At 46.1% G+C, this 26,836-nt stretch overlaps 1 protein-coding gene across 2 annotated transcripts in view; it reads left to right on the plus strand.

Annotated features, from left to right (window-relative positions):
• The window catches only part of PLXNA4 (plexin A4), a 498,451-nt gene that overhangs the window by 392,361 nt on the left and 79,254 nt on the right, over positions 1-26,836 (plus strand). For both annotated transcript variants that reach the window (XM_065626967.1, XM_065626969.1), the window contains exons 10-12: positions 12,714-12,914; positions 22,112-22,208; positions 25,785-25,975. In XM_065626967.1, the coding sequence (XP_065483039.1) occupies positions 12,714-12,914; positions 22,112-22,208; positions 25,785-25,975 (489 nt within the window). The remainder of the gene's footprint in view (positions 1-12,713; positions 12,915-22,111; positions 22,209-25,784; positions 25,976-26,836) is intronic.

Raw genomic sequence — 26,836 nt, forward strand, 5'->3', positions numbered from 1 at the left:
CTTCGTCTCTAAGATGAACACTATCTTGTTCTGGGCCTTGCAAGGATTTTAGCTTTGTGTGGGGAAAAAAAAGAGGGAAAAAACGGCAAAAGCCAAAAGCAAGCCTAGATAACAAATTTGTTATCCGCTGGGTTCAAAAGATACATAATAATTTAATTACCTTGAAGAAGGTTTTCGTCTTTCCCTGCTCAGCCCATTTGCATGTACGTGTGGTTTTTTTTTTCCTCTCCCAAACAAGCTTTTTATTAAAAGGATTTTCATCTGCTGCCTAAAATGAGAACAGAAGAGAAGATCTTGCACCAGAGTGTTTTATGTCGACTTGTACGTGCTAATGACAGTAAAGCCCACATAAAAGAAACAACTGCTTCAAATATTAATTTGTCAAAAGCGATGGAAAGCCGTGTGAGCTGCACAGTGGTGAGCAGCTGCTGAGGAGCAGAGCGTCGGTTCACTCAGCCCTTGCTTGTGCCTCGTGCTGAACGCAGAGCTGTACCGGCAGCCTCTGCAGTGGAGAGCACTGATTTAGCTCTGACCGGCCTCTTGTCCTTCTTGGGGAGAGAGTTTGTGGGGAAACAGGGAAGAAGGAAGGGTAAAAAAGAAGGCAGGGAGTGGTAATGACAGCTCAACCTGAACTTGCAGACATCTAGGAGGCATTTGGACAATGTCCTTAATAACACCCTGTAACTTCTGGTCAGCCCTGAAGTGATCAGGCAATTGGACTAGATGATCACTGTAGGTTCCTTCCAACTGGAATATTCTGTTCTGCTCTGCTCTGCTCCTCTATGTGAGTCTCTTCTCCCAAGCAACAACTGATAGGAGGAGAGGAAATGGCTTCAAGTTTCTCCAGGGGAGGTTTAGATTGGATTTCAGGAAAAATGTCTTCCCAGAAAGGGTTATCAGGCATTGGAACAGGCTGCCCAGGGCGGTGGTGGAGTTACCATCCCTGGAGGCATTTAAAAGACACGTAGATGAGGTTCTTAGGGACATGGTTTAGTGTCAGCATTGGGTTAACGGTTGGACTCAATGATCTTGAGGGTCTTTTCCAATAAAAATGATTCTATGATTCTATAATACCTACCCCTTCTCATCATGGACTTTGTAGTAAACTCAGGCGGCCTTCCCTGCCCTGCTGGTGCATCTCAGTCTGGCTCAGGGAGGGCTTTGCCCCAGGGTCTCAAAAAGCAGGCAGGTTTTTGAGGCCCCAAAGTTTCCTGCTTTATCCTCTTTGCAAAGTGCAGAAGAAAGCATCGTGCCCGCCTCCTCCCAAAATGCATCCTGGTGTAAATGCCTGGGTGGCTGCACTGGGGAGGGGGTAGAGGACCTGCTGGGCTATGAGGTCATGGTCATGGCATGGTCAACTCCCTGCTCCCTTGCATGGACAAACCTTCTGGCAATGCAACTTCAGCTGTTGCTGTGGCAACCGCTCGGTTTCCCTCCCGCTCCTGTTTCCAGCCTCCCTCAACCCGGCCAGAGAGGCAGCTGCTGGAAGCATCAGAATGGGGAGGAGACAAAACCCATCTCTGCTCAAATTAATGTATCTCTCATTTCTCAGGGACTCTAATAACAGTTACAGCGAGGCCAACACCGGAGTGCCGAATCCTTCCCTGCTCGTCGATTATCCGCTCACTTATCCTGGCACCTGTCTATCATTAAGGGGAGGGGGCGAGGTGTAGTTTCTATGGTAACTGCAGGCAACCTGCTGCCTTCAAGTGCTCCGAGCAGGCAGGGGGACCGGCAGAAGAGGCGAGGGGATCAGAGGCAGCTCTACACAGGCAGCTGCTGCGGGCAGCAGCAGCCACCCCATGCAGATGGGATCTGGCGTAGCCATGCATGCATTTCATGGCACTTGCTTTTAAGCAGCATGGGGCGTTTTTTCGGTGTTTATCATCTATTTAGCTCTTAGAAGTGTTTCCAAGCAGGTGTGATGGAGTTCAGTCTTGTCGGCATCCTGTCCAGGCAGAGGCAGGGGTAATCTGGGAGGAGGCTATAGCTGATGGTTTGGATCCAGCTGTGGCTCAGGGCATCTGGTGATTTGACTTTTCGGGCTGTGGCATTTCAGCCCCCATCCACTGTTACAGCCTTTGGCAAAAAATGGATAAATATTGTGTAGTGGGTAGATCCTCTTCAGAGGGGGTGCTTCACATAATGATAAGAGGAGATTAAACACAAAGTAGAGGTCAGGCAGAAAGCTTTCCCCTTGTTCATGGAGTCCTGCTAGAGCATGGAAATATTGCTCAGAAGCAATATGAGGTAATGTATGAGGCCACGGGTTATATATTCAATAGATGAGAGTTTTATTCTTGTCTCTGAGTTGGCTTGGACATGTTCACCTTTCTGTGCCCCTGTTTCTCTCACACCCTCTTCTGATTTGGGTGAGCACTTTCTGTTAATATGTTCTTGTACAGTACTTAGTACCTGGAGCTGTGATCTTGCAATGGGGGCAGTTCATAAAAAGCCTTTGAGCATGTACAAACAAATTAGATAATTTGAAGTTGTTTGCAAGTCATGCTGACTTGCACTGGGGTGAAGAAAAAGATGTAAAGCCTGTGTGAAAGTGGCTTCTTCTGTTATTTTTGGGTACCTTTTGTCATCTCCAAGCCTTCCTGCTCTGCAGTCATCCAGCTGGCAGGGGAAATGGCTGGTAACTTGTTCAATTTCCTCATTCACTTTTAGCAGGATTTCTGATTATTATGTTGGTGGATCTACAGGAAATCTGTCCCTGGTGCAAGACAGATCATGGAATCATTTTGATTGGAAAAGACCTTTAAGATAGGAGGTTAACTACTACTGCCAAGTCTACCTCTAACCCATGTTCCTCAGATCTACGTATCTATTAAACCCCTCCAGGGATGGTGACTCCACCACTTCCCTGGGCAGCCTGTTCCAACGCCTGACAACCCTTTCCCTGAATAAGTTTTTCCTAGTATTAAACCTAAACCTCCCCTGGTGCAACTTGAGGCTGTTTGCTCTCATCCTATCACTTCTTACTTGGGAGAAGAAACTGACCCCCACCTTGCTACAGCCTCCTTTCAGATAGTTGTAGATGAGGTTATTCAGACAAATTTCCACATCCATCATGTCTCTCTTTGTTGAGACCTCCAACCAAATCATGACAGGAACTGAGAATTCATGGAAAAAGGCCTCTCTGTGCGAGGTTCATCCTCAATACACATTTTGTTTTCCTTGAGTTTAGCTTCTCCAACCATCATATGAGTGACTAATCAAGGACCTGTTCATGTAATTTCTAGGAGCAACTCAGGGAAGTTAGTTTGAATGGAAATACAAGAGGCATCTGACGCTCAGTACCATGTCGCTGCTAAAAATTACTCATAACAGTTGGGCTGCTCATCTTTGTAATGAAAGATTATTTATCCCACAGGCCAAAGTGCATCCCAGAATGCAACAGGGTAATATTCATCTGTCTCTGCCAACACAGCACCCTTGAAATAACATCGGGAAAGGCTTATGTTGTTTTGATAGCCTGGCTCAGTGTGATGCCATTGCAATACCTCGAGTGGCTACAGGATTTTTTCACTATCTGGACATCTGTTAGGACTGCTAGGATCTGTGTGGCGCCCTGCAATTTGAGGTGAAGGTAGTTGCTCAAGACAAAAGACAATCCCTCATTCAGACTTAGTGTGGGGTGGTGGCCTGTCTCTGAAGCAGAAAGATTTTGCTGTTCTCCATCAGCTGCATCCACTGCTTTGGGACATGCGAACTTTTGGGACCTGGCCAAGGAAAAACATTCTGAGGATGTTGAAGCTACAGATAAGAGGTAACGCTGGAATGTGTCTCCTGTCCTGCTTGGGGCATCTCCAGGAGGCTGAGCCCAGACCCTCCTCCGCCGCCTTGTCTTTGCACATGAGTCCATTTGCTTTGGCTTGGACGTTATCTCATGCTGTCATGGATCTCGGTGAGAGGGAGGATGACAGGAGCCATGATATCATTGTCCTGACCTTCCCACTGTGGAAGCCAAAGTATTATGTCTCTCTGGGCTTCTGTCCCGGTTTCCAAAGGAAGCGGGATTGCGTCAACATGGCCTGTGTGTGTACCTCTGTTCCATCTGTTACTCTGTCTCCTCTGTTGACTTCTGAACCCGTTGACCATTCTGGGCCATTCTTAGTTGGGCCAAAGTCTGGAGCTCCCAAAGATGCCAAGTTCCTGCTAACTTTGTAAAAATGGGCAGCTTTACAGGAGAAACAGACTTTCATCCATCTCTTAGGAAGGAAGCACTACAGCTTGGGCTCAGTCCTTGTTAAACGCAGAAATCCTTATGTGAGAGTGTTGTCATGACAGTCCCTGTTGCTTCTGAGGGAGCCTTGGTTGGAGAATGTCGTTTACGTGTGTGATACCCATTTGTGGGCACAAATGTCTAGGAAACGTAGTAATAGCTTTGTTGGGGAGCAATGTGCCGGTGTCATTGGTACCTACATGAAGGAGCAGTAAAGGGTACTATTGCAATATTCAAAATTTGCAGCCTCACTGGGGTGCTGGGGTGCCATGCATGGATGTGCAGTGCTTTGATATACATGGAAAGTCATCTGAACTTCAGATGGAAGTCCTTACAGAAGGACAGAAGGACGGCTAGGCAGGAGGATGCCAATTTTTGTAGTAATAATTAGAGAAGAAATTAATTACTGCTTTATAGGCTGCTTGTGCTTTGCTTAGTGCTCTCCATAGCTTTGCACAATCCAGCTTAACTATGTTTTATTCTGAAGGGCTGTTTTACCTAGCCAGGGTTTTTCTTTAGCAAATGACAGACTTAATATCCGTAAATACATGGTTACCTTATCTCTTGCACATACTCCACCTTCCTCCATGCGCACGTTCATATTTCTAGTGATTTCAAAACCAGGCAGTTACTCAGGAAAAACAAGAACTGAGAATTCTTGCGTGTCTCCAGTAGCCCCACTCCTTTGAGCAGATGTACCTAATGATACAATCATCTACTATTTTTGTCACTAGTCCACTACCTTCATCCAGCGACCAGAAGGCTCCTGCTCTCTGGATCATTACTTTTCCTTCTGAGAGTGTGTCAGAGCTGCAAAGGGCTGAAAGAAAGCTAACTTTGTGTCTCTATTTAAAAAAGATAAATTGTGGCGCTTGGATAATTATGGCAGCCTGACCTTGATCCTCGTGAAATAATGGACCAGCCGAGAAAAGCTCTATTAATAAAGAATTAAAGGAGGGTAAGATCATTAATGTTGATCAGCAGAGATGTGTGGACTGACTTCAGAGGTAGAATAGTCCTAGGTCAGGGATCCAGCTCTCAGCAGACCAGGGTCAATTCTCAGTGTTGCCTACATGGCCTTGGGGGAGTCACTTTGCTCCCGATCAACGGGATTCAGCAGGGAGCCATGTGAGAGGAGGTTGGTTTTTACATCTTAATCTAGCTTCTGCTTTTTGAATAGATGCTCTCTGGTCATCAGCATCGTTCATTGCTCTCCACCCTTTGCAACACTGATGCCAGGGACCCAAGAGGCTGTGGCAGCCAAGCTAATGATCTGCTATTGATCTGTTGGTCTCCCTCCATCAGTGGGACCTGTATGCTGATTGGGGTATGTAGCTATGAAAGTGGCCGGAGCCTCAATAGGGCCCAATTTCTTCTACAGACTGATCACCAGCATCCAGGGCAAACACCTTTTCCCAGGCACCAGCATCACTTGCAATATTGGATAAAAGAGGGATGGTATTTGCTCCTGAGGGCATGGAAGACTTTAAACTAGAAAGGAGCCACCAGAAGTAACAGCAATGCAAGGACTCAATTACTCCTTTGTTGTCTCTGCAGATGTTTACACTTCCCATAAATTCTGTTGCTTTCTCCTCATCAGCTGCCTTTAAAGTTCTGAGCATTTTCTTCTTGTATTATTACTTTTGCTGTGCCAATAAATAAGCACACCGTCAATCAAACTAACAACATTGTAAACTTAGGAAGTGCAGATAAAATATATGGTGCATTAAAAAATTCTTTGACCGGGTGAGCTTTTTTGTAGCTGGTTTGATTGCTGCTGGTGCCGATGTAAATTTGGGGGAAGTATATCCAGAAATTTATGGAGCTTGGAATCCTGCCTACAAAGCATTGACCTGATTCCACTTTATAACCTAATAACGTTCCCCGGCACTGTTCGTGTAAATTTTAAATATAATTTTATGATGCTAAGAATTAGTGGTGTAATAATGTAAACACAACATGGACTGTAACTCACCCCTTCCCCTCCTGCACTGGGAATGCCAAACTCCTTCTCCGGATTATCCTGGGGCTGGGAAGTTGTGCAAGAGTTTAAAAGTGATTCATCGAAGGAACCACCTTGTCATCCCTGGAGCCCAAAGGCCTCTATTTGCAGCAGTACAGAGCGGCTGCTAAACACTCATCTGAAAAAAAAAAAAATTGTTGTTTATTTGCCTGTTTTTCCTCTTTTTTCCTCTTCCTTCCCTTCCTTTTCTTTCTCTTCCTCTGTTTCATTTTGATTTTTAATGTTCTTTAATCTAATCTAACAGCATCCAGATGCTGTGGTCTGGATATCTTTATAAAGACTCAATCCCTTTCTCTCAAATCTTACCCTCTTGACTTGATTACAGCACAGAGTGGGAGGGTGATAAAACCACAGGGGACACAGGGAAAATGGTACACTGCATCTCAGCAGAGCAGACGAAAAAGGGACATGTTGTATTTGCATAACATGTGAGTAAATAATCTGAGTATCATTTCTTGTGCAGTCACAAAGAGCTTGAGTAAGTTATGGTCCTGCGCTGCTTTTGGCTGGGATAATTTTCTTCATAGTAGCTCGTGTGGGGCTATGTTTTGGATTTGTCCTGGAAACAGTGTTTGTGATACAGAGATGTTTTAGTTATCTCTGAGCAGTGTTTACACAGAGTCAAGGCTTTTTCTGCTTCTCACACCACCCCACCAGTGAGTAGGTTGGGGGTGCACAAGAAGCTGGGAGGCGACACAGCCAGGACAGCTGACCCCAACTGACCAAAGGGGTATTCCATATGATATGACAATATTCTCAATATGTAAAGCTAAGGGAAGAAGAAAGAAGAGGCGATGTTCAGAGTTATGGTGTTTGTCTTCCCAAATAACTATTGCACATGATGGAGCCATGTTTTCCTGGAGATGGCTGAACACCTGCCTGCCGATGGGAGGTAGTGAATTAATCCCTTGTTTTGCTTTGCTTGTGTGTGAAGCTTTTGTTTTACTTGTTAAACTGTCTTTATCTCAATCCACATGCTTTCTCATTTGTACTCTTCCGATTTTCTTCTCCAACGCACCAGAAGGGAGTGAGCGAGTGGCTGTGTGGTGATTAGTTGCCATCTGGGGTTAAACCACGATAGTTCCCATTTAAGTTCACTTTGCGATCATGTTCCTTCCTGACAAGATGGCTTGGATAAGGCACAAAGATGGTGGCAGAATGAAGCATATTTAAAAGAAAGTCTTAAAAAAAAAAGAGAAAACTGAAGTTGAGGATGAATAAATTTATTTTGATGGCAGGAGAAAGGGGAGTGGGATGGTTTGAGATGAGTAGTGGTGGAACTGGTGATGGCAGCTATGCCTTGTCTTGAATAGAGGTGACTTCTACTCTTCTGGGAAAGGAAGGGTGTGAATCCATTGCCAAGAGTTGAGTTTATCTTACTAAACATGCCTACAATGCAGTCAGCAATAGGTGAGCTCTAGGTTCCTTCTGTAGAAAGTGGAGATCCAGTCAATGCTACCAGGGATTGTGAGGGAGCAGTATGAAGGAAAAGCGGGAAAGAGTCCCTCACCTGAATGCTCTGGATGACAAGAGATGCATCAGGGAAGACAAGTGAACTGGGACACCAATATAAGGTGGAGACTGTTGATAGGTAGGTGTGTCATTGTATTAAACCCTCAGGGATGTTCTACCTGTTACCATGTGGGATGTCTAACAGTTGGAATAGATGAGACCCGTTTTCCTTTGGAAAGTGGAAAACACTTTGATGAAACTTGGGTTCATGATACTTGCCATAAACAGAGGCAGAGTGTGAAACTGTACAAAATAAGGTTAGGAAAAACACCGTTTCACAAGACTGCAAAAGGCCCCTGCAAGCTTCATCCCTAGGAGAGGATGATAACTCAGAGTCTCTGGTTGGTCTCCAGTTTTGACTCGAAAATAGCATGGCGGAATCCCCGAGAAACCCTAACTATATATGTATGAAACACCATAAAGGAACCAAACTAATTAGCTCAGGGCTAAGACCACATAGCCTCGGAGAGGTTTCATCGCCTCTTCAGCAGAACTCTTGTGGTGGCTCTCACTGGGGGTTCACTCAGCTATTGCTGTGATGAGGGCCATAACACATACGTGAGAGAAAAGGAGAGAAAGGCTTCTCATATTTCTGCGACTTCATTATTTCTGCAAGCTACAGCAAAACACATTTGCAGGCATTCTACGAGGAGTTATAAATAAGGAAAATTAAACTACCATCGACCCAATGAGTACAGCTCATTTCATGTGGTGTTTTCGCTGCAAAGCTCTCTGACTTGATAACTGGCAAAATTTGGTGATTTGAGGTGTGCATCGCTGCTGATACGAGTAATTGGCAAGGGTGGAGGATATTATTTTAAAAAGACTGACTCATTTGAAAGCATTTAAGGAACAGAATGAAGCTAGACATGCAAAACGAATCAACAAGAGCCCACTTTCAGATGTGTTGTCCTGGTACAGATTAAACTGCATTTTTGCTCTGGAATCTGAACCAACTCCCCTTAGAGTCAGGGGAAAGGCTTAATTTATTATATACCAAATACAGAAAGGGTGGGATTGTGCCCTTCATTGGTACGGTTGTTGGCTGTGGATGTTTTTAGTTCCCCTACATCATGTGAAAACTGTCCTTTTCCAACCAAGGTGACGTCCATTGCAAAGGAAGGGTGAAAAGAAACTGCCTCCGCTGGAAAATTCCCATGATAACTCTTTTTTAAGGATTTTTCTGCTTTGGTTCTGCTGCAAGGTCTACTCTGAGCAGCTTGATGGTTTACCCTCAAAAATAAAAACCTGACCAGGCACCCAAAACTTGACAAAGGCTGTAAAATGAGTACTATGTTTGAATTCGAACCTAGAGCCTAGTCCAAGCTCTGAGGTTTTATGCAGCACATCACCCAATGAAATTACTGTTTCAATTAGAAAGAACATTAGGTCAATCAGATAAAGCCACATTGGGAGGATTTCCTCTTTATGGCGCTTGCCTCTTCAATTATCTATAATGAACTTCCTCACAGCACTGCAAAGCTTTTTATATGCAAACGAATCCTGTTTTGGGGCTGCCGCAATCACTGCTTGTTAATGAACTTGAAACAAGTGTTATCGGAAAGGTTACAGCACCAGTGGTGGGAGGGGGGACGGGATAAAGCTAGACAAGAAAGACCAGCCTTGCAGAGCTGGGATTGGCCTGCAGGTAAGACAGTGGACTATCTCCAAGCCCCATCCTCCAGCCCCCTTCAGAAGATATTCTGTTTGACAGACATCAAGCAAAATGCCCACTCCTGGGAGATGGCTGCTCAGCGACAGATACGGCTTTCCCATCCTCCCGTCCCACTGATTCCTTCTGCCAGTGTTTCTCTCTCTTAACTCCTATAGCTGAGGAGGAAAAAAAATGATGAAGTTATTGCCAAGGTCTTTTCTTATGCCAGAAGAGAGAGAGAAAGAGCTGATTCAGAGGCCTCAGGACATGTTGGGCAGGTGAAGGGGTAGATTCAGGGGGTGTTGAAGCTGTGTGGCCCCAAATGATATTCACACATGGTATCTGCTGGTGTGATCAGAACTGGAAACTCTCACTTGTATTTTAATATAGGCTAGATCTCCTTCTTCCCCCGTCCTTTGTTTTTTTATAGGTCTAAATAACCCAGGGTTAGATTATGCCTCAGTTTCCCATGCTGAGGAGCTACTTAACCCTGCAGCTTGCCTTAATACTGGTGTGCCTTTACAGGGTGGGCTCATTGGACTCAAGGTTGGAAAGACTTTCTAGACTGTCCAACCTTGCCCTTTTGTCGAGACAAACACTCATATGACACTTTAACAATTGTGTTTCAGCATTAGTAGTTCCCTGGGGACATTTAATCATGGAGCAGGACAACAGCAAGAGCAGAGAGTCTTGGAAAAGGGTGTAGCTCCTTAAGCACTCCTGGGAGTCAGAGACAGCATCTTTCCACACTGGCTGTGTCTTGTGTATGATGAGGTATAAGGCAACTTTTACTGCTTATGTACTCAGCTTCCTGGAGCAAACTCACACGTGTCTTCTTGTTGAAATGCTGCTCAGCACCAGAATCATAGGATCATAGAATCATTTTGGTTGGAAGAGACCCTCAAGATCATCAAGTCCAATCATTAACCCAACACTGGCACTAAACTGTGTCCCTAAGAACCTCATCTATGTGTCTTTTAAACCCCTCCAGGGATGGTGAGTCCACCACTGCCCTGGGCAGCCTGTTCCAATGCCTGACAAAAAAATCTCCAAGGCTGCAGAGAATCACAGTGTTAAAGCTCATCACTGCAATGCAGTACCACATGGGCTTGGCACCTGCAATCCTTACAACATCCAGACAACTTAACATGATGGCCTATTTAGCCTCAGTCCTTGGTGGCACTTATTAAGCTAGGCCTTGTGCTAGAATAGCTCAGACAAATGGCCACCAGCCCCAAGATGGTTTACTTCTATCCAGCTCCAGTGACCATGTGCTTGGCTGTCCTGGTTCTGGTGTTAGCCTGGGCAAAGCCAACTGAAGTCCATCTACAGCCGTCAAGTCCTTACGCCATTAACGTCACCCTGTAAGTGCAGATGAGAAATCAGGTTGCTCCAAAAGTCTCTTCAGTTTGACATCGCCGCTAGGATAGACATACCCTATTTGGGGACTGATGGGGACTTCACTGCAGAAACGCATTGGGTGGTTACTGGATTTTCTTCCTGCCCCTGGCCATAGATCGTCTCACACCCACAGTGCGATGATTGATGGCTCTTGTAATTCTATTCCTGGTTGGTGTAACTGCAGATGTTACATGTCTAATCCATTTCTTTATCTTCCTAAGCTATTTGCTTCAGTAAAATGCTTCCGCCATCTGCTCTAACAAGCTCCCAGGATCTCATAAGCCATAAATTCCATTTTTGAGCCTTTCAATCGCTTTCCCTACTTTCCAGTCCTGGATCAGTCATTTTCCTCCTGCTGTCCCTTGCCCACACCTACAGATTAAACTCATACCCCTTTATGTAAGTTCCCTGTCTCTGCTTGCACCAACTGGACCTGTCTTTAACATTGGGTGGGACAGGCTGAAATGATGTTAAGTCTCTGGACTGGACAGAGTGGCTGCACCATCATGATGTCGTGGTGCTCTACAGAGAGTAGACGATGTGCCAATTGCAGTGTAGAGAAGAAAAAGAGGGACCAGGCTTTCTCTTGGCATCTAGAAGTTGAAAAGATTTAAAAGAGGGGACAGCCAGGCACTCACAAGAGATGAAGACAGCATGATCTCTGCATACGGCATGCTTATGTTTTGTAGCCTGTTACAGGGTTGTCTTTAAGGGGACCCATTTTATATCAAATTGCCTTGGATTAGCCAAACAAATGCTGCAGTAATTTCCTAAAGAGTTGATAGCTTCCTAGAATACATGAATTTGACAGCCTGCAGTTGTTGGATCATACTATGGAGAAGCAATGCATTGCTGCTATAACTAAAGCTGTGCAAATTAATGCGATTTCGAATACAGCCTTCTGCATTGCGGCTTTGGGTGCCCAGACCTCTAGCTGTGCAAGGGACCCACCAAGAGGCACTGGATTAGCAACAGCCACTTCACATTGTTCCTTTCGTGAAATGATGGCAAGCCTTTCCTAGGGATCTGCACACATTGTGTAACAGTTGTTTCTTGGGAGCTGCATCGATCTGTAATCAATATTCTGTCCCCTTCTAAGCCAAAACAAACTCTCTTTTTAACAGCCCAGACTCTGTAGCTTACAACAGGCCTTGCTGGAGCTGTCTGGATCTGTGCCTTTTTGTACAATGGTGTGTTGGCTGTTGGGGATGCAAGGAATTATGCTCAGTTTTTGGCTTCTTTCACTTCTTATGACATGGCATTGCAACTGGACTAAGTCCCTGGAGAGAACACAATTGCTAGGATCCGAGGGAACGTCAGGAACATGTGCCAGGGGAGGTTTATGTTGGATATTAGGAAAAGGTTCTTCACCCAGAGGGTGCTGGACACTGGAACAGGCTCCCCAGGGAGGTGTCACAGCCCCAACCTGACAGTGTTCAAGAAGAGACTGGACAATGTCCTCAGACACATGGTGTGAATTTTGGGGTTGTTATGTGCAGGGACAGGAATTGGACTTGATGATCCTTGTGGGTCCCTTCCAATGCAGGACTTTCTATGATTCTGTGCTTTCCCACTACCTGATGAATGGAGCAGGTGCTAAAAAGCACCAGAGGTGGCTTCCTTGGGTCCTGAACATTGAAAGTCTGTAGTGAGAACAAGGGAGATAGGAAAGGATGGTTGGTAAAAGGACTCCTTCCTCACATGTTTATCTGAGCCTTCCTGGTAATGCCCCTTGAATAGCCTTGTACTATGCTAAGGCCCAGGGAGGTGCAAAGGCTTCGTGATCGATTGAAGCGAAGCATGAAGAGAGAAGGTTGAGAAGCATCAGAGGACTCCACCTGGGGCTGGGAAACCCATGTGCTGACTTTGGCACTTTGTCTTCTTTTCCCTAGGACTGTCCCCAGCTGCTGCAGGCAGAGAAGATCCTGGTGCCAGTGGAGGTGATCAAACCAATAACGCTGAAGGCCAAGAACCTGCCCCAGCCGCAGTCGGGTCAACGAGGCTACGAGTGCATCTTGAACATCCAGGGCAATGAGCAGAGGGTGCCCGCCTTGAGATTCAACAGCTCCAGCGTGCAATGCCAGAACACTTCGGTGAGCAGGTCCTGCATGCCTGGGAGAGGTGCAGGGGTCAAGGAGGACCAGGAGTGCCTACAGCACTGTCCAAATGGGATCTGGGGTTGTGCTGTAGCCCTTTTTACTTTATTTCCTACCTGATTCCAGACACAGCCAAGGAAAGGATGGTTGGTAGCTTGCAAACTGCCCTTTTTGGTCTTTAAGATGAATGGTGTCACCACACAGTAGTTGCTTCTGCCCTTGGATCCTAACACTTAGTCATGCCGGAGCACCTTAACCATGATCCATAGCCGTTATTATCAGCTTAACCTGTCCATATCCTCACAGTACCACATCCTCATGTGCATTCAAAAGGGTTTACAAAGGGATAAGTGTTCATGTCAACACTGAGAATTAAGGTTATTATGTGGGGTTTTGGTGATGGGACATATAAAACCCCATACAAACAGTCGGAAGGATGCCAACATGTAATGGTTCCAAAGAAGGGTGAGATGCTGAAGGCTTGAGTCCAACCCTCCTCCAGCCTTTGACTCACAGCATGACCTTTGGTTAGTTCTTTTGCCTCTGCCCACCTTCAATTCCCCATCTTCAGTGCAGGACCAGCAACCCACCTACCAGGGAACCTGCATGAGTCACGGTGGTGTTGTCACCACACCAATGTCAATGTTGAGGTCAAACACTGGCATCTGCCACAAGCTGTGCATGTGTGCAATGGTGGTCTCCCAGCACTGCTTCTCCAGAGGTTTCTCCATGAGATTCATGTCTCTCAGACATGGGCATTTGAGGCATTCTCATTGCTGCTACTACGAGGTGATTTATTAGTCAAAGAGCTAATTGCAGGCTTTAGCCACTTCACTGCAGCTCTGCCACTCCATGACGGGCAGCGCTTGTTAAAATCCGTCACAACATATTCTGTTGCATTAAGCAGCGTGCTGAAGGTCACAGGGAGTTCACACATTTTACGATCTGTTGCAAATGTGCAACTTCCCAGTGACGCTCTTGTATTTATTCCTTTGTCCCCCTTCCTCCCTCTGATTTTGAACACTGGTTACTGGCCTGTGGCCACCTGGCTTTGAGGTTTCACATAAGAAGGCATTGCATTTAAAAAAAAATATATATATTTTTAATTTTACTGTAGTGAATGTCTGGGGCTAAAGGGTGTTGTATGGACCCAGACAGAGTCAATATATCTGTCCAAATAAGTCTTAGCAGGGAAAGCAGCAGCCACCCTTCGGTGGCAGGGCTGAGTTTAAGGCCAATGGCAAGGCACTCCATGACCTTACTGCTGTGTGGTGTCTGCAGGTTGCCTGTCCCATGTTTGATGGTGGCCCAGGTGGATCCCTCCCTTCTCCAGGGAGAGAAACTTATTTTGGAATAAACTCAACCCTTTTCTATCCTATTTTCTGACTCCTCTCTCCTTTTCCCTCTCCCTCTCCTTCTGCCTCTGCCTCTCGCTCTCCATCTCCTTCTCTCTTTCTCTCTCCTCTTTCCTTCTCTTCTCTTTTCTTCCCTTTTCTTCCCTTTTCTTTTGAAGGCACATTGACTCTCTGATTTGAGTTATTATTTCTCTTTTTTTTTTTTTCCTGAGAAATGTTATTGCATTGTTGCTCTGAATTTGCCAGACACTGGGAGAAAGAGATGTAGAAGGGAGAGCCAGACAGAAGAAAGAAACATTCGCACAGATACAAAAAGGGAACAGAGAAGCCCTGGCTCTGTTTGAGCAGGTGGCAGAGGACACAGACAATAGGGAAGGAATGCTGTAGATATGTCTCCATCATGATTATTTCCTTTCCTGCCAGAATTATCATTCAGTCTGGAGCCACTGCAATACAATGAGACTCTGCTTTGAGGGTCACCTGGCTTTAGCAACAGCCGTATGAGCTTGTTTGCAAATTCCATCAGTCCCTTTCGACAGAACTTTTTACTCAGCAGAGTTGCTGGATGAGGCGCTGAATGTAGCACCTGCATTGCAGCCTTGGAGAAGGTCCAAAGGAGGGTGGGAGGATGTGTTGTGATGGTGTGTCCCTGAAGGGATGCTATCCTGCCAGCACATCTTTCTGTTGATGATGCATGCTAGACTAAGCAATCATTTTTGGCTTGTTTTCCTTCATAAGCCTCAAGTTCTACCCCCTTCCCAGCAAACACCAGGCACCGACGAGCTCAAATTCAGCTCTGGCAGAATAACTTCTGCAAAATGCGGGAGTTTTCCTGCTTTCACAAAGGACAGAATGAGGAAAAGGCTGTAACTCTTGCTCTCCACTGCCTGGTGCCTCAGGATTTATTACCAGGGTAGCTGAGATCAGACTCATCTCAGGCAGGTGCTTTCCTAAGTGGCTCCAACTCCAGTTAAGAGATGTTATAAGGACACCCAGGTGGGACCAGCCTATCTGACGGTTTGTCAGTAGTGTCATATCCAGCACTGATGGTGCTCGGTCCAGTCAATAGCCAGCTCTGTCTCTCCCCCTATCTTTCCTTGGAGATATTTCACTTGATAACAGCAATAAGTCACTGCAACCAGCACGCTTCGGGACAATTATTGTTCTTGTCAAGTGGTTTGAGACTCCCAGCTCTAGGCTTTGTCCTCTATCACACCACCCAAGGCATGCAATTATCACTCAGAGAGACCCTGCCTGCCATTCCTTATTGCACTTATGATAGCTCTGCCGACAGTCTGGGCACAAGAGTGATGGGAGGAAATGAAAAGGAGGAGAGCTAAGGAGGCATATAAATAAGTAAGTAAAAATGTCAACAGGAATGACTGAAATTGCTAGATCTATTAGGGCAGAGAGCAATCTCCCCAGTGGGAAGCGGTGGGATCACCAGCACTTGAATGATGGGGACAGACTTTTTAGCAGGGCCTGTTGTGACAGGACAAAGGGTGATGGTTTTAAACTGAAAGAAGAGATATTCAGGTCAGACATGAGGAATAAATTTTTAACAATGAGGGTGGTAAAACACTGGCCCAGGTTGCCTGGAGAGGTGGTGGATGAACCATCCCTGGAGACATCCCAGGCCAGGCTGGACGGGGCTCTGAGCAACCTGAGCTGGTGCAGATGTCCCTGCTCATGGCAGGGGGGGCACTGGGTGAGCTTTTAACATCCCTTCCAACCCAAACTATTCTGTGATTCTATGAAATTAGCCCAATATTTGCAGCCTTTGGCATGAGTAATAGGGAGGTGAGAGATGACCCACCTGACCATGTCATGATCATTGCCACTCTCTGCTTTAATGACTAAGCCCAAAGTCTTGCTTGGTGTGAGCCTGCCCACTGCCTGGCCTTGATATACACAGGCAACACACAGATTTCTAGCAGCAAAATCCCTGCTGATAATTCTCTTCAAGGCCTTCACAGGTCTGTGCGTCGTGAGACCTGAGGTGGTACAGCTCAAAGTGCTGTTTAACTTAGGGACAGGAGAAGCAAATATGTTATATTCATCACATCATGGTACTTGAGCAAAAGATTTCAGTGGCATTTGACTCTGTGGTGTGGCTCACACAGTGGAGGGAGCGATTTAAAAAAAATAAAAAGGAGGGCAAAAAAAAACCTGAGCTGGGAGAAATGAGGAGCTATTCACAGAAATTGTGGGAAAACCCCGTTGTGAAAGGAAGGCAAGGACAGGGCTGTGAGATGTATATTCACATCTTGATTATTATGATGCATTATTATTACTATCATTATTATTAACGTACATACAAATATCACAGAGATACCCCAGTCATGACTTGGGCTCTTTTGTCCTGGGTGATACCCAGACATAAAAATTCAATCCCAGCTCTGGGAAGCAAGGAGTCCAAGGAGACAAGATGACTGCGGGCAAGAAGTTTTCTGCTTATGATTTATGGCTGGAAAATTGATGCAAAGAGGAATGAAATTATTTGCACAGGATCACGTAAGGAGCTGGTGGCAGAGCCAGATACACGAATCAATCCCCAGACCTGAGCTCTAATCACAAGCGTTGTTTTTTGTGCTGTCAGAGAAAACAGACTAACTCCAAAATACTACTAAAATGCTGTTCGTCTGCAGATGTTTCCCTGCTATTGGACATACTCGAGGTACAAGGGGGAAATAGTGTGTTGGTTTATCATCCTACATGTGCCCAAGCCAAACTACCAAAGGGCTTTACCTGGTGATACAACATCCCAGCAGGATGCAGCAAGAGCTCAAGCGCGGCTGTGGATTTGCACGAACCACATAGCTCAGGTCTGGGAAGCTGAGTTTCTCTAACTCAGGGTGCCTGTAGAATGGGATGCCCAGAGGAGCCGCGAATTTGTAGATCTCTGAAATGCAAAGTATCTTTCCACGAAGGCAGCTAATGTTTGCATAGCTATTGCAGAGCTGATAGCTGTGATTTTGCAGCCATCCTCTTGGCCCGAGGACGGTGAACTTCCAGTAGACAAACAGTCAATGTGTTTATAGTAGCTTGCGTACAATATATTAAACTGATAACAACATGGCAAAATGGCCAAGTTTTGTGAGGGGTTCAGCCCATGTTGCAGGAGTATCTGATAAAAAAGAAGAGTTTAAGAGACAAAGAACTGGTATCTTGGAGCTGAAAACACACTGTTCTGTTCCTATGAATTGCAACAGCTCCTGCCAGCAGCTTTTTGGCATTTCCTGGTGAGAGCCAGTCTGCCTTTCTGGAAGGGCAGCCTCTCTTTCTCAGATTGGACCTTTAAATTGCCCATAATTTTCTGCTTTGATTTGATTTGCATGGTGGGAGCCCAGATTTTGCAGACTTAGGGGTCAGATTTACATCTTTTCAGCAATTTTGCCTGTGCTGGAGAAAGTTGTGCAAGCCAGTATACACCTACAAGCCCTAATGCTATGAATCCTCTTAGCAGGAGTATCTGGGAAGCTTTGCTGTTAGTCCTGGAGATGGATACACCATCCCTTTTTTTTTTTTTTATCTGAAGCATATTTCCATGTTATTGTTACAACTGAGCGAATCCTTTTCAAAGACTCCTGTTGAGTTCGGTGGACTTTGAACAGGGGTCTCAATGACTGAGCATCTCCTGTGGTCTGAAGAGGATGGAGCATTTACTCGCCGTAACTTTGCAAATCACTCCGTTTTTCTGCCGTTCAACCCGCGAGCTGTCTGAGTGGTCCAGACATGCAGAGCATCCTCATTCCAGCCCCAGGTGTCTTCATCCTTGACGCTCTTCCATGGGGATCCTGTTGTTTATTCCCTTGCATCCATTTCCAGTTTTGGATCAAGTCTGTTGAGTTAACCAGTCTAATATGTGTTTGCCCCCCAGTGCCGCAGACAGATAAGATCTAAAATCCCAGCTGGGCTCCTGCTGCTGGCACTGGGGTCCTCGGTGGGATGAAAGGCCCTGGGGGACTCCAGCTGCCTGTCCCTTGGCAGCCCTGCTAACAGCTAAATCCCAACACACACGAGGCTCTGCTGAGGCAGATAGTAGTGCTTTCTCGGGCACCTGCAGACTCAACTTCTGACTCAAGGGTGACCACTGCTTCTGTATATATTCTCTTTCCAACTCCCAATAAGCATTTATGAAGTGATGTGCAAAGCAGGCGTTTGCAAAGATCCTGAATGGCAGAAGATTAATTATTCTCTACTTTTCAGGCACTTTCTTTCCCACTGCTGTCTCCCCATCCTTGCTCCGAGCTCCAAAAAGCTGTGAAAAGCCAGTGTTGTGAGTCCAAGCGGTTCCGCATCATCTTGCACCTTGCTGGCAGTGACACTGAGAAGTGTCATAAAAATGCTAATACTGAAAGGGACTGGTGGGTACAGCCCTGTTGCGAAGGACTCTGCTAAACTGCGGCTGCTCTTTACTTCCATGGTAACCACAAAGCTTATACCCATAAATACCCTACAACTAGACTGTAATCACAGGGTCTTGCAGATTAGTGGCTGATTGCATTTAGTTTGTCCAAAGAGAAATTACCGTGCAACTAGCACTCACTCTGCTGTAATGGACAGAAATCACCGTATACGATTTAGTCCGCAATTATATGGCAATTAACGGATACAGTAAAACCTGCCTCTAAAGGCTCAGAGCTTTGGCATCTCTGTGGAAAACCACACTGAGACTTTAAGTGATGGGGAACTCTTTAGTGGTGTCTAAGATGTAACAGAATCACACAGAATCGCAGAATCAGAGAATGTCAGGGATTGGAAGGGACCTCGAAAGCTCATCCAGTCCAATCCCCCTGCCGGAGTAGGAACACCCAGATGAGGTTACACAGGAAGGTGTCCAGGCGGGTTGGAATGTCTGCAGAGAAGGAGACTCCACAACCTCCCTGGGCAGCCTGGTCCAGTGGTCTGGCACCCTCACTGAGAAGAAGTTTCTTCTCAAATTTAAATGGAACCTCCTGTGTTCCAGTTTATACCTTTAGCCCCTTGTCCTATCATTGGTTGTCACCGAGAAGGGCCTGGCTCCATCCTCCTGACACTCACCCTTCATATATTGATAAACAAATGAGGTCACCCCTCAGTCTCCTCTTCTCCAAGCTAAAGAGACCCAGCTCCCTCAGCCTTTCCCCACACGGGAGATGCTCCACTCCCTTCATCATCTTCGTTGCTCTGCGCTGGACTCTCTCCAGCAGTTCCCTGTCCTTCTGGAACTGAGGGGCCCAGAACTGGACACAATATTCCAGATGAGGTCTCACCAGGGCAGAGTAGAGGGGGAGGAGAACCTCTCTGACCTACTGACCACCCCCCTTCTAATCCCCCCCAGGTCCCATTGACCTTCCTGGCCACAAGGGCCCAGTGCTGGCTCATGGTCATCCTGCTGTCCACCAGGACCCCCAGGTCCCTTTCCCCTACACTGCTCTCTAATAGGTCATTCCCCAACCTGTACTGGAACCTGGGGTTGTTCCTGCCCAGATGCAAGACTCTACACTTGCCCTTGTTATATTTCATTAAATTTTTCCCCGCCCAACTCTCCAGCCTGTCCAGGTCTCTGGATGGCAGCACAGCCCTCTGGCGTGTCAGCCACTCCTCCCAGCTTGGTGTCATCAGCAAACTTGCTGATAGTGCACTCAATTCCCTCATCCAAGTCATTGATGAATGTATTGAACAGTACTGGCCCCAGTACTGACCCTTGAGGCACTCCGCTAGATACAGACTTCCAACTAGACTCTGCCCCATAGCTTATTGAATTGCGTTTAATCTTGTAGTGGGGAAAACACCTTTGTTTCTTAAATGAGGGAGTTTGTCCCACTGTAGGTCCCACTGGAGTGAGAGATTCCTGCTTTCAGGAGGGTAAATGCTTACATGCATTGTGATCAGTAATAGCAGCAGACATAAAATCATAGAATCACAGAATATTTGGGGTTGGAAGGGACCTTCAAAGCTCACCCAGTGCCACCCCTGCCATGAGCAGGGACATCTGCACCAGCTCAGGTTGCTCAGAGCCCCGTCCAGCCTGGCCGGGGATGTCTCCAGGGATGGGGCATCCACCACCTCTCTGGCCAACCTGGGCCAGTGTTTTACCACCCTCAGTAATAAACTTCTTCCTCATGTCTCTCCTTTTCTTGCCTTGTTTCCATTCTGTCCTTTAAGCAGTCATCTCCTCTCCCATTATGAGGCTTTTTGGTTAAATGTTGGATGGAAGCTCTTGATGGATGTGGGCAGTGGGATCTGATAGGCCACTGGATGAACCCTGTGTGAACCAGCTTATGATAAACCAAAATCTAGCTGAAAAAATACACTAAACACCATGTGTCGGAGAGACTCCAGAGAATGGCTTCCATTTCCTTCACTAAGGCCAGATCTGTGTGCTCTGACTGTGCCTGACAAGTGTTTGTTTAAGTCTGTCCAACTCTCTCAGAAGATTTCTATGGCTTTCTTAATATTTTTGGACACATGATACCACTTACTCCAGCTGAAGCCTTTCTTGTTCTGAGTAGGGAAAAATAATTGCCTCCTGGGGCTTACGTATGTAACAAACACTATCTAGCACATCCTCAAATGAGATTTAATGCTTTTTTGGCAGCAATATGGCATTGTTGATTCACAATCTGTTTGCGATCTTCAGTAGTCCCCAGACCCTTTCCTGCAGCACTGGCCAGTCACTCCAATTTTGTATTTGTTCGCATCGATTCCTCCTACTGAAGAATACTCAGTACTTGCCTGTATTGAATTTCACTTTGTTGATTTTGGCCCTGTTCCGCAATTTGTCAAGTTTGTTTTGAATTCATAACCCCATTTTTGGATATTCTCGCACCCTTTCCCAGAGCAGTGTCATTCACAAAATCTGTAGTCTGTCATCCAAGTCAGTAGTAAAATACTGAATAACGCCAGACCCAGGACAATACTCCATTTGAAACACCCTCCCAGCCTGACATTGAATTACTTAACTTCTTTTAACTGCTTTTTGGCAGCTTTTGCATATACCTTATGGTGGCTTCTTTTAGATCATATTTCCCTAGTTTGTTTATGGGAATGTCCTGTAGGACAGTAGCAAATACTCTACTGGAATCAAGATAAATCACATCTGCTGCCTCCCCTTTATGCACAAAGCCATTAAGCCTGTCAAAAAAGGAAATTAGATTGGGTTGACACAATTTGTTCTTGACAAATCTATGCTGGCTGATTTTTATCACCTTATCATCTTGCAGGTGCTTATAAATTGATTGTTTAATAATTTGATATACTTTCTTTCTGGGAAGCCAAGTTAAGATGACAGGTTTGTAATTACACAGAACTTCAATTTTCCCCCTTTTTAAGGTGTTTCCATGGTATACCTGTTCCCTGCTTTCTGAGACCTCACTCAGCTGCCAAGATTTCTTCAAAATATCACTAGCGCAGATAACCTTACATATACCCTCAGCATCTATAGAGTACACAGCAGAGGTATATTTGGATTTAGACCCATAATGCATAATATGCACCTTAGAGATTCACCCAGGAGTTGGCAAAATATTCTTCAGGGCTGTGCTCAACTACTGGAAGGTAGATTTCCAAGATAAGTGCCGTCACATGCAATGATGCTCAAATCGTGGAATATTCACCCAATGGCTAAGTAGGTTATTGAAAGGGGCACGGCTTACTCCATTGAGAATCACAACTTTGAGAGCATCCTGTGGCTTTCTGGCAGGTAATGGCTGGTAAGGAGGTAGGTGACAGCTCCATTTACCTTGTTCACAACTTGCGGCACCACCTCTTGCCTCATGTCATCCCATCCCCTCCCCACATCTGGGCACCATATAAGTCTGGGTTTGTTTGTTTGTTTTTCTCTCCCACTTCTAGTATTCATACGAAGGGATGGAGATTAACAGCCTGCCGGTGGAGCTGACGGTTGTGTGGAACGGGAATTTCAACATTGACAACCCAGCACAGAACAAAGGTAAAGAGTTATTTCAACTTGTCCTTGGAAGCGGTAACCTTAGCAACGGGCCACATCTCTCCCTACACTTAACAAAGCCGTCACCATCTCCCTGTGCTGTCTGGTGCACCCTTGTTCTCTGCACTCTGCAAATTACCAATTTTTTTTGTGTGCTTTGTGTTTTCCACCCTACACTTCTCTCTTTGCACCTGAGAAATACGACTCTCCCTCTCATTTGTGTCGCTTTCTCTCTTCCTTCATCATCTTTGCCTCCTGCTTCTCCCCGCATTTTCATGTCTTGCTTTTATGCTTCTCCTGCTCTAGCTTTTCCTCTCTCTTTATTTCTCCTGCAGTGATGCTCTTCAAGTTAGCATGCCAGGAGATTGGATGCTCTCTGCTCAGAGGCAATGTAGTAATGAACAGGGAAAGGGAGAGGGGGAGGAGAAAGGCTGCAGCTTGCCAGTGGGAAAAGGTTGAACAGAATACAATGATAATGGCCAAAGACTGAAAACCACCTCCTGCCCAGAGTCTGTCTCTGTTTAACTACCACCAATGACACAGGATTGATGTGTCCTTCACAGAGGGATGTTGCATGCCCAGCCATGACCCTAGGGCATTTTTGATGGAGATGGGTAATCCATTCACATCTTGTTCCTTCTTGTCCACCACCCTCAGCCACACTGAGGCAACCTCTTCTCTCAGCTACTCTGCTTTTCTGGATTCTCTCTTTCTCACATCACCACCTCCCAGAAGTTTCTCCCTCCCTTGCTTTACCTTCTCTTTTCTTGGACACTTTCCACATCTCCCACTCCATCTCTGCCCATCAGGTACTCTCTTGATCCTCTCACACCATTCCACACCCATGCTCATGCTGAGGGGTGGTGGGTGAGGTTTTCACCAAAACTACATTGAAGCTGGAGAGCAATACAGAAAGCAACTCTTCTCCCCACAACATGACCCCTTCTTGTCCTTCTCTCCCTGTACCCACTGCTGTGATGTCTTTCTCTGCTGATTTAAATAGCCAGTGGGTTTTAACACCCAGTCTGAATGCAAAAGGTCCTGCAATATCCTCCCCAAAACTGTGGCTTTTGGAGGTAAAATCCACCAAGTAAACACAACAGGGTGGAGACCATTGTCTAGCTCTGACATCCAGCAACATGGCACAGCCCATGTTCACACTGCCAACATCTCTCTATAGGCATTTCTGTGCTGGTAATGTAAACCAGACCAGGGGATGAATTCAAGATGTATCTGTGGTGCTTAGTCTTTAGCTCAGTCTGTTAAAAGTTATTGGGTTATTATAGAATAATAGAATGATTTAGGTTGGAAAAGACCTTTAAGATCATCAAATCCAACCATTATCCTCGCACTGCCAAGTCTACCACTAAACCATGTCCCTAAGAACCTCATCTATGCATCTTTTAAACCCCTCCAGGGATGGTGACTCCACCACTGCCCTGGGCAGCCTGCTCCAATGCCCAACAACCCTTTCCAGGAAGAAACTGTTCCTAACATCGAACCTAAACCTCCCCTAGCACAACCTGAGGCCATTTCTTCTGGTCCTGGCGCTTGTTCCTGGGGAGCAGAGCCCGACCCCCCCTGGCTCCAAGCTCCTTTCAGGCAGTTCAGAGATCAGAAGGTCTCCCCTCAGCTCCTGTTCTCCAGCTGAACCCCCAGCTCCCTCAGCCGCTCCCATCGCACTTGTGCTCCAGCCCCTCATCAGCTCCGTTCCCTTCTCTCAACTTGCTCCAGCACCTCAGGAGCTTTCTCGTCATGAAGGGCCCAAAACTGACCCCAGGATGTGAGGTTGGGCCTCCCCAGTGCCTAGTCCAGGGAGATGATTCAAACCCAAAAGTTTATAAGTAACAACTGGGAAAAATTTGGGAAGTGGCACTGGCTGGCAGCTACCCCAAATGAGTACTTTGGGTGAATCCATCATGTTTTGGGTCAGGAGGAGAGCTAAGGCACGTGCACATGGATGTACCACATCGAGGTGTATCACATGCTCTTGAGGACATGGAGCTTTATTTACTAGCGTAAAGGTAGTGGCTACAAGAAACACAAAATCCTGGCAGGGCTTTTGAGAGTGCTGCAAACAAGCAGACCTTCTTCTCTGGAAACCTGAGAGGGAGAGGTGGAGGCAGGATTAGGCCCAGTGCCTTTCTAAGTGTGGTCGTGCTGGGGTACACCACCTTCAAGCGACCAAGAGGCCATTACTGTCATAGCCAGCGTCACCTGGACCGGGCTAGTAGACTGAAAGACTGAACTAAACCAGGCCTGCAGAGGTACTCACTGATATCATTGCAAGCTGAGCAACTCAGCAAATTTGAGGAAATCTAACAGAAAATTAAGAAAAACGCTGTATCCCAGGGAGCCTGTAGCACACTGTGATTGACAGCTGCTTGGCAATTTTTTCTTGCACCCAGCCTGGAGAAAATAAAAAGTTCCCAAGATTTTCCTTGCATTGGTCAATATTTGCTGACTTCTAGGGTGCAGGTATGAAGAGGCAGCCAGAGCTTTTCAGCACACATATCCAAAGCCTTTGAGCTTTGAGATTGTGTATAGCAATAACCACAGACAAGACTTTAGTCACCTACTGACACAGCAAAACAGAAGCACAAAAGGAAAATCCCCAGTCTTACGAAGAAATCCACCAACACCCCCACAAATTCAGAAAAAAAAAGCAAGTCTGAAGGCCTAAATTCTGCCATCTTCATCTTCAGGGAGGAGACTTGGACTATCAGCCCCCTGTGCAACCCAAGCCTCAATTTACACATCTGTAAAATCAGAATAAATAGCATAATCTTATTTTGTAGGAGGACTGCAATGTTTTCAGGCTTTATTTGGGAAAAAAAAAAAAAAAAAAAAGCTTTGATTGCTTCTAATCGCTTAGCCCAAGAAGGAGCTAAGCATTAATCATTGCTGTCTGTATTACAGGAGGATCAACTTAGTATTTCAAACCGTAACACAGACTGAATTTCTGAAGCAGGAGAAGGGGGAAAGGCTGCTTATGAATCCCTGGATTCAGCCTCATAGGGAATCATTGTCGATTTTCTATTTTTTCTTAGGATTTCGGTTAAGGAGAAAACGTGAGCAGCATCACCTTAGCACCCAGTTCTCCGTAGTTTCACACCAGACAAATCCCCAAGTTTAAGCTGTGGGTAGACAAGGTCTAGAAATTCATTCTAGGATGAAGATCCGAGGCTGAGACTGGTTATAGGTGTCAATATATGACATTCAGACTGTCTCTGAAAAAGGAAGGGACTGAGGCTGAGTCACTTCTTAAGCCCTTTTCCTCCAAACCTCCTGCTTGCAGCCCATCACCTTACTGAGGGCAGCAACCTTTCTTCTGCCCTCAGCTTCCAAAATACCTTGCATGAGGGATAAACTCTGACAAGTGTAGTTTATTTAAAGAAGGATGTAAACATTTTCTTCCTCCCCATTATTTAACCCTCTGGAGAGGTCCCATCCATCCTCTGGGATGAGCAGCCCAGGACACCTTCCCCTCTCTCGCTTCTCATTCTGCCCTCTGACATCCCACCGCTCTCCCGTTCTGTCTGCGTCTCTCAGGTCCTCTCTGTTTTCCTGTCCCTCCAGTTCACCTGTACAAGTGCGGGGCCATGCGGGACAGCTGTGGACTCTGCCTGAAAGCCGACCCGGACTTCGAGTGTGGCTGGTGCGAGGGACAGAACCAGTGCACACTGAAGCAGCACTGCCCAGTCCAGGACAGCCAGTGGTTGGAGTTGTCCAGCACCAAGGGCAAATGCACCAACCCCAAGATCACGGATGTAAGTCATGGATTTGCAAGAAGCTGGACTATTCCATCTCGTACCCTTTCCTTGGTTTATTTTTGTGATTTGTCTTTGAGTTGGTGAGGGGAAAGTCAGGGCTGGGTTCTGCTGGGTCAGGCAAAGCCTCAGGGAACTTGGGGATGGGAGGCCATGGTGGGCTTCAAAGGTAGGCACACGACTTCAGGTGTCTACAACAAAGGGAAGAGCAGCATGTCAGAGTTTCCACCATAGTCAATGTGGACATGAATCAGTTGCACAAACACGATTTACTAGTGCAGTCTGAGGAACTGCAGAACATCTGACCTGCCCACATAGGGCTGGCAAATGTGACATGAAGCCTTTAGGAGCAGCTGAAGGTGAGACAAGATGCTCTGGGGCATCCCAAATGGATGGTGTGAGGGTAATCAAATGAGCCCAAGTGTCTCTTGAAACTAACCTGGTTGAGAAGATGTCGAGTGATCCCGGAGTGTTTTGAGCTTTGCTGACAGAAAGTCAAGGAAGAGGTCAGGTTGTAGTTCATGCATGCTGATACCTGACATGGACAAAGTCAATGTGCAGAAAGAAACAAGACTCCACTGACTCCAGGAGAATAATGCTTTTCTGTTTGCCTGGCTGACTTTGCGTGCTGAAAGAAGTCCCCATAGAGCAAACAGAGCCCTGCAGAGTTGTCGCTTTTCCCCTCTGAAGGCTCAAGGAAGAGACAGAATCAAGCCTGGACTAAATGAAGGTTGGAACAGTCCCATTATGAGAGAATGAGGGCAAGGTTGAGGGGAAGGACCTGCAGCATATGTGTTCTTTAGAAGGTTTCCTATTGAAGGTGTTGACTGGGTCAAAGGAAGAGCTGGGGCAACAGCACGA

Source organism: Caloenas nicobarica, chromosome 1 (assembly GCF_036013445.1).
Source record: "Caloenas nicobarica isolate bCalNic1 chromosome 1, bCalNic1.hap1, whole genome shotgun sequence".
Taxonomy (NCBI): domain Eukaryota; kingdom Metazoa; phylum Chordata; class Aves; order Columbiformes; family Columbidae; genus Caloenas; species Caloenas nicobarica.